The 16,086-nt window shown below is 37.0% G+C and overlaps 1 protein-coding gene across 7 annotated transcripts in view; it reads left to right on the top strand.

Moving 5' to 3' along the window:
- The window catches only part of PRUNE2 (prune homolog 2 with BCH domain), a 129,864-nt gene extending 114,070 nt beyond the window's left edge, over window positions 1-15,794 (top strand). For 3 of the 7 annotated variants that reach the window (XM_064402631.1, XM_064402637.1, XM_064402636.1), the window contains 7 exons: window positions 2,574-2,705; window positions 2,856-2,942; window positions 6,731-6,829; window positions 8,641-8,676; window positions 9,201-9,239; window positions 10,579-10,626; window positions 12,808-15,794. In XM_064402631.1, the coding sequence (XP_064258701.1) occupies window positions 2,574-2,705; window positions 2,856-2,942; window positions 6,731-6,829; window positions 8,641-8,676; window positions 9,201-9,239; window positions 10,579-10,626; window positions 12,808-12,829 (463 nt within the window). In that variant the 3' untranslated portion in view covers window positions 12,830-15,794. The remainder of the gene's footprint in view (window positions 1-2,573; window positions 2,706-2,855; window positions 2,943-6,730; window positions 6,830-8,640; window positions 8,677-9,200; window positions 9,240-10,578; window positions 10,627-12,807) is intronic. The other 4 variants (XM_064402632.1, XM_064402633.1, XM_064402634.1 and 1 more) reach the window with 4 other exon arrangements.
- The last annotated feature ends 292 nt before the right edge of the window (window positions 15,795-16,086 follow it).

Genomic DNA, 16,086 nt, shown 5'->3' with positions numbered 1-16,086 from the left:
CTGAGAGCACAGACCCAGGTCTCCTTAATATTCCAGCCTGTGAAGATGCACTTGTTGGCAGCCAGTGCCTTTAACACTTGTCTCTATGTGTGAAAATCAAGACTCAGTGTTTTAGTTTCTGGTCAGAACAACTGGTATCATTTGCCTGGTAGAGCCTCTAAGAACTCAGTGTCATCTACAGTAACTGATACACACAATACCCAGTGATTTAGAAGAGAGGAAGGAATTACTTCAGTGGTTTTAACCTGATAAGAAAGGAACAAAGCTGACTGTACCATGACTGACATTCAATAGTTGTTCTTTGTCTTCACCCAAGACCCTTGTTCAGATAGAGCTGGTGATAAATTAACTTTGCAGAGAAAGCCTTAAGAGCCTTTTCCACATGGCTAGGAAATAAGGATATTGCTGAAGTCAATTTTTTAAGTCCCTTTTTCTGGAGTAGCAATATAAATGAACTCTCATGTTGGCTGTGAACTTGCAGCTTAGTTTAAGGCTTGTAGACAATTGGCTCTCTACAAGAAAACTTTCTTTCCATTCTAGGTCTGCATGGAAATAGAGGGAGTACAACAGTTTGCGAAATATACAGTAACTGATATTTTTAAATATTTGGTAATTCTTTACTATTGAATTACATAGGAATCTGGAGAGACCTGCCAACCACTGAATCTCTTTTTTTATACAGCATGTTTCTGGCAGCATATAAACTACCTCTAGCTTCTGATTAACAATTGTCCTCAATAGCTCCTTTCCCATCTGAATTTCTTTCACATTTCCAATTATCTTCTTCCTATTTTTTTATATTGACTAATTCTGTAAAATTGTCTTTGAAGGGCTGAATTTGTGTGAAAATGCTTAAAACAGCTTCTACAGCAGTTTTTGTAGCTAATGCAGAACCACATTTAAAAAATCTACTGTTTAATTTGTGGCTGCCTCGAAGTCAGATTAAAGCCATTCCACAGATTAAAATTTTTAAAAATAATCTCAATTTGAAAAACTACATTTTGAAAACAAAACCAGCACTTTGCTTTCTGTGTGATTCAGTTGTTCTAGTCAATGAGAAAAATACTGTCCATCTTTTCAAATAATTAAGAAATTGCCATTATTATAAAATAATAAGAAATAATTCTATAGGTATAATTTGATATTTTTGTCAATAACTTGCCCATTTTAGACTGTGTGTTCCATAACTGAAAATCTTACACTATTTTAATACATACTTACACACCTGTACCTACAAACTTGTACGTTTCAGTGTTAAATGCCTTTAAAGCACTAGAGGTTCTGCCCTGTGGGAAGGGCTAATCTTAAAACCTGTCAAATAGTAGCTTTGCTGAAGTAGCTATTAAGTGAAGCTTTATGCATCAGAATGTCCATGCAATCCCTTGCTTTCTTATATCACTGTTAGAAATCAGCCTTCACAGATGTGAGGCAAAAGCAGGGAATGCACAGCTGCAAGGTAAGAATGAGCAGTGGAATGCATTGAGGGGGTAGTGATTTGGATGGGGTTTACCAAATGCATGGAACTGGTCTAGTTAATGTTGCCTGCTTTATACCCAGGTATAGTACCACTCTCTGGTGAGAACTAGATTTCCTATAATTCTTCTAAAGATACTGCATCCTAAGGAATTTAAGGGTCAGATTAGATTGTGAGGCATTCCCATACAACTCTGAAAGGGGCCATTATGCTTAGGGATAGAGCTGCCTTTTGTAGTGAGTGAGCTCAGGCATTCAGGTTTTTAAGGTGTGACTTGTGGTTTTGCATTCTGGTTTTTACATTGGCATGCCTTGAGGCTGGATAGTTGAAAGAACAATTTGAACATTCCTGTGATGATCGGCTCCCTAATGAGGTAGGGACTTCTGAGTGGATCATGTGCATAGATAGTTCCAAACAAGAATTTAAAACCATCTTATTTGAATGAGTAGTGTGCTCTTCTAAGTAGAATGCATTTCGCCCCAAGAGCACTGTCTGATAATGGTTGTTGGGAGTGTTTTGCAGGCAGAATGAAGTGATGTCCTGGAGTGCTCTGTTCCATCAGATGTCAGGTTGATGGACAGGTTTTCTTGGGCTTGACTGTCAAAGTATTTGTATTTTGCAGTCACAGACTGATAGCAGGAGTGTAAGGATCACACGAAGTATAAAATGTATCTTCTGACACCTTTTATTATTGTATTGAACAAACTTGGTGATTAAATAGTGAATAGAAGTTTCTCAAGAGTTAATTCCAGAAGTTCCTAGGACTTCACATGATGCCATGTTCTCCCTTGCAAAATCTCCTGATCTAATTACTTTTTAAGAAAAAACAAATTCACCAGTGATACTTGAAAACTCACTACGAAACTCTATTATTGTAAGGAAGCCACATATTTTTGAAGACTCAGGTAAGACTGTGGTTTTCTAGCTGTATATCTACAGGTACCACTGTGATCAGTGCTAAGTGTTTGCTTTTGTTTGAAGGGAAAGTCTGTATTGTCATAAAGTGTTCTGCCTTAATTTATTCCTAGTGGCCTCATTTAGTTTGGACTTAATCAGATAGTGTACAGTCTATGCTCACTGACATCTGTACTTTCATCAGATATGTAATCAGTACCTTAGAGCTGATGGTAGCTGAAGACTATATGATTGTCTACTTGAATGGAGCAACACCAAGAAGAAGGATGCCTGGATTGGGTTGGATGAAAAAATGCTATCAGATGATTGATCGACGGTAAGTGGTGTTTTCCTGTCTGATCCACAGCCAGTATTTTAAACAGTGTCCATTTCTGTAACTCTCCTGTATGCCAGAGTTTACTGTATTTGATGTTTCTTTATCTTTTGTGGGGTTTTTGTTTTTCTAACTATTGCTTTTATTATTTAGATTACGGAAGAATTTGAAGTCATTTATAATTGTTCATCCATCATGGTTTATCAGGACAATTCTGGCTGTAACACGACCTTTTATAAGGTATGTAGTAAATACCTGTGATTTCCTATGTCATTCAGAACACATAAGCACCCTACATCATCAAACATGGCTGTTAGTCTTTCACTGAATAAAGCTCATTTTATAGCTCAGGTTGGGATTTTGGAAGTTGAATTTCACTTTCCAAAGGTGAATAGGGGAAAAAAAGTGATCCATATGAGTATCTATTTGCAGAAGTCATAGGCATAGTTTTCTAAACTTGTATGTGTATGTACTGAGAATTCAGTTCCTTAAAATAGTCTTTGTTCAGAGTCCAGATAAAAGGCATATAGAAAAGGGGACTGCATGTAATTATAATCACCTTATTTAAAAAATCCTGGCTACGGAACAAGATTAGGCTGCGGTTCTGTCTTTTTAAAATATAATTGCTGTTCATAGCTCATACAAGAGAAACTGCCTGCACCCTGAGGTGTTTGAATGCATTTGGCTTCAAAAATGTTTAATGCTGTCAAAAACAATGGTTTGATTAATAAAACAATTTTTTAAAAAAATTATGAACTTCAAAGACCTCACACTTAGTGCAGAAGATAGGTATGTATGCGGTGAGGGAGGGCAAACTGGCAGGTGTGAAAAAGAGTTGCTTCAGGCAAGAGAAGAACCTTCAGCTACAAAACCACACAGAGAATGATTTGAGTTATGACAGATCTCGGGGAGTTCTGCTCACAGTCTGCAGGTGAAGACACTGGAGAGATCTCCTGTGGAGATCACAGTCCCAGGGTGCTCTGTCCTGATAGAGTGACATGGGGTTGAGGAAGCACATGAGTTGTCCCATTGCTGCCAAAGTGCAGCAGGCAGAATGTCACAACGGGGCTCCTTTCTAGATGTGGTGTCTTAAAGACCAAGCTGAAAGTTACTGTTCAGAATACCAGAGTAAAAGGAAACAATACGTAACTACTGTATCAACAGTAGTTATGAGGATTTGCTGAATTGCATTTGTTACCTGAGATATTTCTGTTGCCATCCTATTTCCTCCCAGAAATGACAGTTTGGTCTTTTAAAAAAGTAATGTCTGTTTCAATTCATTAGTCATTTGTTCAAAGTAGCCATATTAAGCAGCAGTGATTAGAGGTTTTTCATTGCAAAACAGGAGAAAATGTTCACTCTAAATAGTCTGGCAAAGCAGATTAGCAGTGCAGAACTAGACACACTAGAGATCAGCTCAGCCAGGTAGACAGTCTTGGTGCAAGAAGAAAGTGAAGGGCAAATAGAAGCTGAAAAAGGTGGGCAGGACACATGGCTAGTGTGACTTTTGTGGAGGATGACATGAGATATTTGGACCCTTTCCAAGGACAGAAGAACACTATGAGTTCCCTTCCCTTTCTTCAGGAGGTAAGGAGATAAAAACTTGATTGGATTGAAAGCCAATGACTATAGCTTAGTTTGCTAGCCCTCAGCTGTTCCCTGAGCCCGTGACAAGCACAGTGGGAATTTTAGAGCGAGAAATTAATGTGCCACAAGGCAAGCAGAGATTTCAGAGAGATAGCTAACGGCAAGCAACATAATTTTAATTGTATATCAGCTGAGATGTGGAGCTAAACAGTAGAAATCAAAAACCTGAAAGACAACAAAATGGTAAGGGGCAGTCAAGTCACTGAGAGTGTGCCTCAATTCACTGCCTCAATTCTATCTCAGCTTTATCTTTTTTCTGCCTAAAAATCTGGCAAGATAATTCAGTATACCCATCTTGACTGACAAATGATTGTCTGAATATACAGAATTAAAGGGGGGTAGCAGATATAGATCTTAGATACTCTTTTAGAACCCTATACGTTATTCATGCCAAAAATTATTTGAGCTGTGTTAGGTAAGAAATTAGATTTCAAAGGGGTTTTTCAAGGGTGTATGAAACATCCTTGGCATTTGATGGAAATACTTAAATGATGGAAAGTTACCACTATTGGCAGCATGCTTTCCCTAAAGTCTGAAAGAAACTGTATCTGGGGTGCCCGTACACTGACTCCCACATGAAGGAAATAGAAATCAGTCACTGTAGTGGAATTAGTGGGCCCAGAAGAACCCTCAGGAAGAAAAATTACCCATTGAAAGATTTTTTAATCCCTTCCCACCACCTTTAGAAGCTTATGATTGGCTTGTAGTTTGCCAGGTTACTATAGATGGAGATGCTGATGCTGCAGGCTATGATTAACAATTTGGATAAAATGCTAAGAATCTCTATGTTACTGTGCTTTGACTGTGACTGGACAGTCGTGGGTGAGTCTTGCCTCTAAAGTGTCACCACTCTGATCCAGTGTGTGTGCCTAGTAATGCTAATTGGGGCAGAAACAAATTACAATGAATAAGCTTAAACAACTGTTTATAGCACCTTCATGTATTACTGTTTCAGTTTTCTCACTTAGCATTATTGGGAAGATACGTCTGTTGAGGGGAGGGGCAGTAACCTTCTGCTCAGAGCTGTTTCAAAGGCTTCATGTTGTCTGGCTGTACCTGCAGGTCAGCAGTAAATAGAAAGAATAGAATGTTTTTCAAGACCTACACTTAACATACATGGTCAATATGAGCTTGCCACTCTTATTGATTATAAGACGATCTAAATACAACCAGAACTCAGTGTGAAAAATTGCTTTATAAGCCAAATGGGAAAGATTTCTCATAACCCCACACTTATAAAATAACTTAGGTTAGACAAGTAAATAGCCTTGTATTTTGAGTGTGTTTTCTGAACAATTTAGTCTTTTTTCCAACTGATTGTTTTACGAACACAATAAATAAATCATATAGCACAGCTGAAATAAACACAGTATTTTGTCATAGAAAGGCACTGCAGCAAGAATAGACACAATCAGATCTGTGCTCTTCGGAATAAATTGTGAAATTCAGTTTTATTGTGTTTGATTTAGAATTGGTGTAAAATAGAAATGCTAAGTCATCACAATCTCTTGATAACTGTCTTTGTGATTATACCATGTCAAGTAATGCTTTCCATATCTTTTTTTATATGTAAGTAGTCTCTAAGGGATTTGAATCTTTTCCAAATTTTTACACATCTTCTTCCGACTGTAAAACTAATCACAGTGTCTAAAATGTAGGCATTACAATTTATGATGTTGGCTTAATAATGTGATTCAGGTAGGCTCAGGATCAGCTAAACTGCGATAAGATATGGTTATTAAAATTATTAGAGAGATACACAGACTAAGTAGAAAAAAAAATCATCACTCCATGGTCCTGATGGCATCTCCTTGGTCCTCTTTTTCTAGTCTTCTTGGTTATGAGGTTTCCAGTCTTGTCAAAGTTATGGTCACTATCTTCACTGAGTGGGGGAAGCCCACAAAACATAAGAGTCCATTGCATTTGTAGTCACTCAAGTTCAGGTGGGAATGCCCAGTTACCTTGCCTTCTAAGATGTTAGAGCTGCCTCTTACATCAATGAAACTGAATCGTTTATGTTCCACCAGTTATGTCAGGGATGAATACCTTCAGGCTCTGTGTGAAAGTCCTGGTTCTTCCCCACAGGGAAGTTTTCACACCTGAGCCATTATGTTAGAGAGGACTGGCGTGATAAAAAGTGTTATCCCAACTCACAGGACTTGCCTCTTACCAGCCTTATTTAGCTGTGGCAGATGGATTGTCTGAATCAGTAATCATTAACAGTCCGCTCCGTTTGACCACTCCAGTCTGTAATTGAAATATGAATATCCAAATACTTAATTAATTATTACATTTAATACATTTCTAAATTTGGTTTTAGCATGTCATAAAAGACTGGGGGACAAAGTCAATTAATTAATGCCTTTTTTCCTGTGTTTCAGCTCTAAGTTCAGCAGTAAGATACAGTACGTCAACACGCTGGCAGAGCTTCGTGAGATGATTCCAATGGAATATGTGCATATACCAGACAGTATTGTCAAGTAAGTGATTTACAGTAGCATGTACTTGTCCTAATGGAAACTATTTCCACAAACTGATAATAGTGTTAAAGACTGTAAGAAAAACAAAAAGCACTTTCTTTCCTGATCTTCTTAAAAATTATTATGTGTTGTTCCTCAAACATTTCTTTGTCAAACTCAGTGGCAGGAGACCACAGTGTAATGGAAACACCAAACACATTAAATATTTACTTTACTTTAGGGGCGTGGGAAAATTGTTTGGCCTTTTCTGAGGTATCATCTATGCCATATTTTTTTCATAACTTTTACCTCTATTTAAGTGGAAGTGTTTTAAAGTTTCAGTCATGCAGAGCTTTTAGCAGAAATGCTAATTAAAAGATAGCCTGTTCAATAGAAGACCAGTGAAATTCTGTAGGTTTGCTGGTCCTTGCCTTGTCAATTCTTGTGGCTAAATTCACAACTGCTGAAAGACAGTTTCTTAGTTTTTGCTGCTAATGTGAAGAGGTTTTTTAAATGCAGTCATTTCTAAAGGAAAATATCTGTTAAAAAATAGTAGGAAGTTGATTGGCATTACTCACCTTAACTGACTTTTTTTCAGACCTGAAAACAACAAAAAGAAGTGGTATACCAAAACTGAAAGCATGACTGAAAAAAATCATGGTTTTCATGTAGTCGTTATTAAAAATATGTTCTGTTCAGGAATTTTTTTTAACTATCTTCTGTAGCAAAAATGTCCCAGGTTTTGAATAGCCTGTTCTAGAAGGTAGTTTGCTAGTATGATTGTATTTTCATTATGACTGGTCAGTGACAGCTTTTGAAGTTGTCATCGATCTCCTCAACCCAGGCAGGAGTTTTCACACCTGTTTCACAGTAGTTGTAAAGCAATTTCCTTTGTCAAGCTGGTGGTGTAATTCCATGGAGCAGGTGGGAAGCTCAGGTCTGGCAATAGCAGTTGAGAAAACAGTAAATTACAGTTGCAAAATCGGGGGTCATAGAGACTTTCACTCAGGTTCATTTGCTGCTGTAACTTCTTTAGAGGTGGAGTGATGATAAGAATGTGGAGCAGAGGCTGTTTGTCAACTGACAAAGAGTTGTCCTAATGTTCTAACATCCCTAACAATTCTGATTCCTGTAAACATTTTAGTTTCTTATGGTTCCCTTTGATAGAAACCTTACTGTTTCTGTCTAACCTCAGAGAGTTTCTGTCTCCTTGCTGTGTTTTACTGTTGGACTGTGGCAGTACACACATATGTGTTGCAGACATTTTTTCTTCCCCGTAAACTTAAAAATGTTCAAAAAGTCCATTCACCTCTCAGACCAAAGGTGAAATGATCACAGCAGTAAATACCAAATAAACTTTAGTACTTAAAGAGTTTTAGGGTAATGCCTACTTCACGTCATCAGCAGCCAGATGAGAGATCATGATTTTGCTGAAAAAGACAGACCTGGAAAGATGACAATTGCACCCATTGGTGGCAAGCTTGTCAAGATATTGTAATAAGAAGATTTAGTGGCTGTGTGCATTCAAGGAATATGTGAGTGGCTATTCCCATACCCCAGGGAGAAGAGCAGTGTTCAGTTCATAGCTTCCCTTCTGCTGCAAACTCGGGGAGAAACAGAAAAATACAACTCACCTTTTGGCTTCATAATTGCCAAGAACAAACATACCACCTATGGGCAAGAAAAATCCCACCTTTAGAAAGTACAGTGTTTTGCCAGAATTTGGGTTATGTGGTTTTCTTGTGGTTTTTCAGTGAAGCGCTATAAAATATGATTGTTGTATATGAACTTGTACATTTTTTCTCTTCCTTCATCCACTCTTATCTTGTAAGGTATGATGAAGATAAGTGTATTAAGAGAAGAATGAGGTAAAACTTGCTTTCTAGCCCGTGCTGCTGCTCATAATAGAGTGAATCTGTGTGACAGCCTTTCACCTGCAGGTGACCTCAACAGCTGAATGGGAGAGGATTTGCAATGACATGGCGTCTTACTTTCCCCTTCAAGCTGTTGAGATCAGCCTCCCTTGCAAATAAAACTCACTGAACTGTAAACGTCCTTGACTTGGCCCAGGCTGCAGCTAGTTTAACATTACCTGATAGAGCCACTGAATGCTTTCAGCTCTGTCCACTGGGCATGCCTCAGACCCCTGCTGCTTCTCTGTCTCTGCCTCCAAGCGAGCTAAATAAGGACTTAGAAATTTAAGGTGGGTTGAGCACAAGGATAAATGGTATCATACTGAACTGAAGAGCTTTAGAGTTAGCTCTAAATAATACTGGGTGCTTATTACAAAAGCATGTACTGTATTTGTTCTTTGCTCTGCTATTGCTCTGCTTCACTCTTATGCTCTGCTTGCTTCTCTGTTTCTTTATATCAATAACTTTTACTCATGCAGACTGGATGAAGAGCTGAGGGAAGCTTCAGAAACAGCTAAGTAAGATAGCTTTCAGCTGAATGCTGGCATTATATTGTTTCACAGGAATAGCTTGAATGCAGTAGTACATTGTGTTTGGTACAACAGGCAGCTTGTAGTTTCAATTACTGTGTAAGTTGCCCCATTTGAGAATTGACTTCCCCTCTCACTGCTTTTGTACTGCTGGATCTCAGTAATAAATAATCATACCCTTACACTATAAAAAAACTTTTTGCTGTTTTTTGATTATTATTTCTGTAGTCATGGGAATGACTGAAATCATGTACTCCATTAAAATGGATCATTAAACATTTTCTGCTCTTCCCCTATTATGTCGGATGATTCATACAGTTTTTAAGCCATGTGGTGATCAGATACTTTAGAATGATAAGTCTGTGCTTTGACTTGAATATAATGTGGTAGTATGGTGTAGAGTACCAAAGAAATCCTTAAGTTCACAGTCTGTGTCTCACTGAGCAAAGCTTTCAAAAGTGTACAGTGCACTTTCCTCAAGAGTATTTTACACAAAATTCCTGAGGAGGAGTCTTTGTCTGTTGGTTCTAGTATAGCATTCTCCCTTGCAGTTTTTGTAACTAAAGATTTTTAGTTTTGAAGTTTCTTTCCAGTCACCTTCCTTTTGCTTATGCATTTCAGGATTTTCCACTTACAGCCTCCTCTTTGCTGTACTTTTTCTAAAAGTTCCTTCTTTTGCAGTACACATTTTCCTTCAGTTCTTCTGAGGTTAGTTTCTAAAACAAACACAGAGAAATACCTAAAATACTGGCCACTGCTTTTTGATTCTAGGAGTTGACACTGCCTCAGAAGCAATAAATTCACTTAAGTAGTTATCTGATACCATCTGACTATTTTGTTAAACTAAAACGCCTAGCTACCCTTGAAATGCTAATTCTATCCCTTCTGTTCAAACATTTTCAAATGCATTGTGTATGCAACATTGTCATATAAACATACGCATATGACAATAAGAACTCTGTGGAAAAAAGCTGCTTTCTTGTCAATCCATTTAAAATAGTAGAGCAGCAGTGTAGCAAGTGAAAGGGGAATGAAATAGTCATATGAGGCATCAGTGATTATTGTTAGTGTTGGATGTATGAGATCACTGTAGTGCATTTCCCTTCCTCAACTTAAAGAAATAGCTTAAAAATTCGTTACTCAAACTAATGTGTGTTGTGGGCACTAAGATCCCTACATTCCTAGAAATAGCAACATTTGTGTGTCTGTGCTGTCAAAGATACTCACTACAGTTAGTTATTACATCCCCAAATTTGATGTTATATTTTAAAAGAGAAAGAAATTGACACAGAAAAAAATGTTTACTCATCTTTTTCCTTGTATCCAGAACTAGCTGCCTCTCAAATGATCCAGAAATGGCTTCAGTGGAGCAGGAGTAAGAATTTATGCCTAATACTGTCATTACATTTTTACATTACTTTACAACCATACTGCTAAAAACTGAGGCTGGGTAGACTCCTTAAAGCTTTTTTAAGACCTAAATACTTTTATGGTGATATTCAGGAACAACGTGGTACAAGGAAAGCACTGAAGCTTTGTTATATTTATATTATATATACCTTATATATGTGTTATATACTGAAGATTTATTATATTTGTGTTGCATTGAGAATGTGTTTGAAGTATCCTTAACCATTTCCAAGCAGAGAGAGATATAATTGTTAGCCTGAGAATATTCTGATTAAATTATATTAAAAACAGATAGAAAAAGTGGAGCATGATCACAGTGAAGATGGTTCCATGCATTATCCTAAATTTTAAACTTGCTATTCTCATTCAAAGATTAAAAAGTCTTGTCTTATACTTTGATTTCTGGGCCATACTCTTAACATGTGCCTTCTCTTTGCTTTTCTGCTTCTCAGCTTCTTTCATAATTATTTTCCTGATTAAATCTCAAGCGTCTTTGTCTTTTCCTTTCAAAAGATGGACTTGTTCCCTGGGAAATGGGAATGTGTCAGTCCTCTGGTGTGCCGTTGCTCTGTCTGATAGCATGACTGTAGTATGCAAATGGCAAACCCTGCAGTGCTGCTCTTCCTGGGGATCAGTGGGAGTGTTTGTAGGTGCAGTGTGTCACAGGAGTGCTGTCAGTTCCTGGCTGGAGCAGCGTGTCAGGAGAGCCAGCCCTGCAGCAGTGCAGTGTGTGTCCTGGCCAGTGTGCCCAGGGCAGAGGCATTGAGGCCTCTGCTCTCCCTGCCCATCTGATAAGTCTGTAGGAATACACTGTTGTCTCACACTCTACAGGAAATCCTATATAGATTAACCTGAATCCTCAGCAAAAGATTCCACCATTAACATGAGTATTAATAAACAGGCAAATAATTACAAGTGTATGTAGCAAAAAGTTGCATAAATAAATTGAACCTTTGGTTTTCACTTTTTTTAAAAAAAACAGTGCTCTAGTGAGCTATCACTCTGTCATACCTTGTACACAGGTTAGAAACATAAGCTAAATTCCTGATTCCTGAACTGACATTACACCTCATCTCTTTTTTTCCTCAGACACTGTTTTAGTCTATAGTGAGTCAATATGAGACCTGTTTTTCAAAGTAAGAACAAAAAAATGACATGTTAAAGAGTGTTTGTGTATGATTTTGACCTTTTGTGGCTTGAACAGCTTTCCTGTTTTTCTCAAACGATAAACTGGGCAGCAAAAAGCATATGAGAAGAGAATCTACATTTATGTTAAATAAATATAGTTAAGGCCAAATTAATGTTAATTCATGGCATTTGTTTTCTCTGCATAAATATGAATCTGTCTTCAGAAGTGGCAGTAGTTTTCCTGTGATCATATCCCTTATTTCTTATGTCATTTCTTCAGGAAATAGCATCCTATATAAATCCCTTCACTCTGAGAACAGCTGTTTTACACAGGCTGTTTTTCTGTATACTTTCTGCAGACATGCCTCTGGAGTCTGCCCAGTACTTAGTTTGCTTCTGTTGTCTCTTTTATTTTGTTCCAAAGGCTTTTGTCTATTGTCATGCTCCCTTGTGTTCTATTATCAACTCCTTGCACTTCTTCTTGACTTTAAAAGAAATATTGGGAAATAATTAATAGTGGAAGAACCATTGTGTAACAGTTCATAAATATTGAGGAATCTTTAAATTATGTATTCTTTAAGGAAGACTGTATCTAGAGACAACATGTATGAAGACAACTTCTTACTCTAAAGAATGCTTCTAAAGTTTCTGATAACATGTGCTTTGCACTAAGTACCAAAACTATATGCTTAGGAACATTTTTAGGGGTACCCATTCCTGCCTCACTGTCGTGTAATTCACCAGTTGGTCTTCCCCCACCTCATACACATCAGATTGGAGTTGCTGAAAAAGGAGTTGTTAATTTCAATAAGACAGTAACAGAACTTACTAAGATATATACTTTCATAGAGGTACATAGGATGTAAGTTATTTCATACTACTGCATTTAAGTAAATGAGAGATAAGGCTGTAAACATTTTGTGGAAGCTCAGGACTGGGGAAATAACTAGCTCTGTGTTTTCAGCGCACTCATTAATTTTTTGTTGTTGTTCTTTGTCATTTTGTCTTTAATAAATAGCATCGACATGACCCTGAAGTAAGAAGCATCATTGCCAGGCATTTGAAGAAGAGGGTTCGCATGGATTTTCATCACCCAGACGATCACAACCACGCCGTACAATAAGTGATTTGGTCAATTGTGTTTGATTTATAAGTTTCCCCTGTCATTCAGCAGTCCAGGAAGACCAAAAGGGCCAATCCTATTGCCACAGAAAGAGCAGAATTTTGGGTCCTGGTTATTTTTGTTGTTTTCAGAAACAGTTTTCATTAGGAAAGCTATATCATCTATCATTGGTTTCTCTGTGTGTGCCATTTCTGTTCAAAAGGATACCATTTTACCAACAGTGTGCCTCATGAATAGGTCAATGAGGATGGGGATTTTTTAGTTTTTTGTCTTCAGCATATTAATGTTTATGCATAGCTGAATGCTATAGTTATTGTTACAATAAGTGTTAGTTTGCTTGTGTCACAGAGCAGCAGCAACTTTACTGTTTAAAAGTAACTTCAGAAATTATTCAGGACTTTCTTGAATTTGACAGGCCATGTTAGATCAGGCTTTGGGCAGCCTGTCATAGTGAAGGGGTGTCCCTGCTCAAGGCAAAGGGGCTGGAACTAGATGATTCTTAAGGGCCCTTCTGACTCAAAGTATTCATACTTTTATGAATTTGTTTTTCTTGAGGTCTGAAAAGTCTTTCCATCTTCATTAAATGACTTCTTGTTTGATCAGAGAAAACTGGGATATAGTAAAAAATAATAATTAGTCTCATTAGACTTCCCAGAGGATGAATAACTGAAATTAATTTTAATTTAATAATTCAGTTTGGTATATTTATTTTAGGCATAATTTCCTAGAAGCAGCTAATCCTGTAAATTACTTTCATGTATTCTAAAATCCTTGGAGCATTAATTTATTGCTGCTTTCTAAGTCTGTTTCTTCCAGAGCACTTTTTTGAAATTATGAGTCTTCAAATGACATCCTGTCTCCAGTTGTAAAGGCTATTATTTATCTGAATATGAATCAAATATTATTTCCTACTGGGAGCTGAAAGCTGGGAGTCATACTCATTTGTTAGGAATATTTGTTAAAATCTTGCTCCAAGAGTTTCTATTAGATTAAAAAAAAAGTCTTATAATGGTATTTATTGTCTGTGTCACAGAACACACCAGTAAAACCATAAATGGGAAAAACCCTAAGCATCTTTTGTTTGCTGGGGTCCTATTTATTTGCACAAAAGATACTACAGCAAGTCCTACTCCTTACTGGGAAATAGCTTCAGTTTCTCAGATCATGCTTCTACAGAAGTGTGCAAATTAATTATCTAGTGATTTCTGTTTGACTACTTTAAAAAGATTAGAGTCAAGAAAATTATAAATGTTTTCTCTTACCCTAATGAATACACGTAGGCACTTTCCAAACCTGCTGACCTTTCCAAACTCACCTGCCTTTTGGGAAGTCCTAATGGGAGTCTTACTATTACATAATCACTGAAACATTATTCTTTTTTCACAAGATTTTTCTATGCTTTAGTATTGTGTCTGTGGATTTTTCACTTTGTAAAGAAATCCTTAGACATAACAATTCAAGGTAAGTTGCACCTCATTGGTATGGTCTAATTCTAGTCCTTCCAGTTCGGAATTAGTGATAAAAGAGAAAACAAGCAAAGTTTTTCTTGGGGCATAAAGTTTAAGCAGAAACAGTATAGCATGAGCCTTCATGTTTTCAGCAGGATCTAAACTGCAAGTTCTATTCAGTCCTTCATTTAAAGATTTGATGGGATTTTTTGTGGTTTGCACATTTCCAGTTCTGTCCATTTCTGTGTCTTGTATTTGCAAGGGAGTCTGCAGGCAGTGAAGCAAGTGTCTGTCATTGTGTGCATAGTTGTTCAGCTACTGCAATGAAGACTTACAAAGTTGTCAGAAAGGCAGAAGAGTGCTTTCTTATTGGCCAAGATGAAAACCGAAATATGTGTCCTCTGCTCTGTGCTGGTATCTTCGTCTGCCTTGCTGGTCTGCTGTATCACGTCTGTCAGTTCCTGTAAATTTTCACAAAGGAAGGTCCTGATCCTGCTGACCATTGTTGCTGCTCTGTAACCTTGTCCTAAACTAGGGTCTGGTAGTCTCCACCTTTTCTCAGATATTTGAATCCTGGCTTGTGTCTGCCTTATAAAAGTGCTGTCACTTAGTATATTGGGGATAATGTTTTATGTACAGATTAATATTTCTATTGACTTCCAGATGCTAATTAAGCTTCACTAAGATCTAAACGATTAAAAGCATTTAGTAGCATGAAGTTGCATCTTTTGTAGACCTGTAGTTGAAGCCTCTTAAGACAAGCCACATGACCTGTGTTATGCAATAGATAAGAAAAGTTTCCACTAGAAGTGAAGTTCACCACAAAGCAGAGGTTCAGCACAAATCTTCATTCACTCTTTGAGACCCTATGTGGGGTATGAGAGGTTTGTGATTTTGATGGTGGACATCAGCTCAGAGTTGAATTTAATTCTACTTGCTTTGTGTGAAATTACTAAGAAGCAAAGTTACAAATTAATATTATTATTATGGGCAGAATAATGGTGGCAGCCTGAGATGAAATTTGTTTAAGCCAAATAGCACGTTAAAACAAAATGGGACATTGATGTGATAGTTAAAATATGATTGCAGGATCAGAGTGTGGTTATCTTTGCTTATTAATATATTTTGAAAAGTTTTTTAATGTTATGATAAGGCAATTCTATGTTATACTAACAATAACATATCAATATTAATAAATCAGTAGTTTGTTGAAAGAGAAATATAGTACGTATAATTGCACAGATACAAGCTTTTATATATGGATTTTTTCTACTGTGTATCAAAGTGCTCAGATGAAATATAAATTAGTAGTTGCAAATTTTTTTGTTAAAATACTTATGCTGACTTAAATTAGAGATTAAGCAATACAAGGATATCTAATAGCATTGTATGGATATATATACCTATGAATCAGAAATAAAGCATTGCAACCCACCACTGAACATATTTCCTTTCAGCTCCAGATTGCAGGGGTTTTTATTTCCTGGGTGCATGGAAACACTTCATTGGTTTAGATCACTTCTTTTATAGTTAGAAATATTTTGTTTTATTTTGCATTCCCTGTCTGTCCTTCCAAAACCTGAAATGGAGTCAATCTTGTGTTTCATGGTATTATTCCCCATCTCCTCATACTAAAATCCTGGCTTTGTTGATACTAGCAGTATTGTTCCTGAAAGAAAGCAGAAGGAACTCTTTACATTTCTTTCTATGTCTGTACTATTATGTA

Source organism: Passer domesticus, chromosome Z, assembly GCF_036417665.1.
Source record: "Passer domesticus isolate bPasDom1 chromosome Z, bPasDom1.hap1, whole genome shotgun sequence".
Taxonomy (NCBI): Eukaryota; Metazoa; Chordata; class Aves; order Passeriformes; family Passeridae; genus Passer; species Passer domesticus.
Note: the sequence above shows the minus strand (reverse complement) of the source record. Positions and strands in the feature narration are given on the sequence as shown.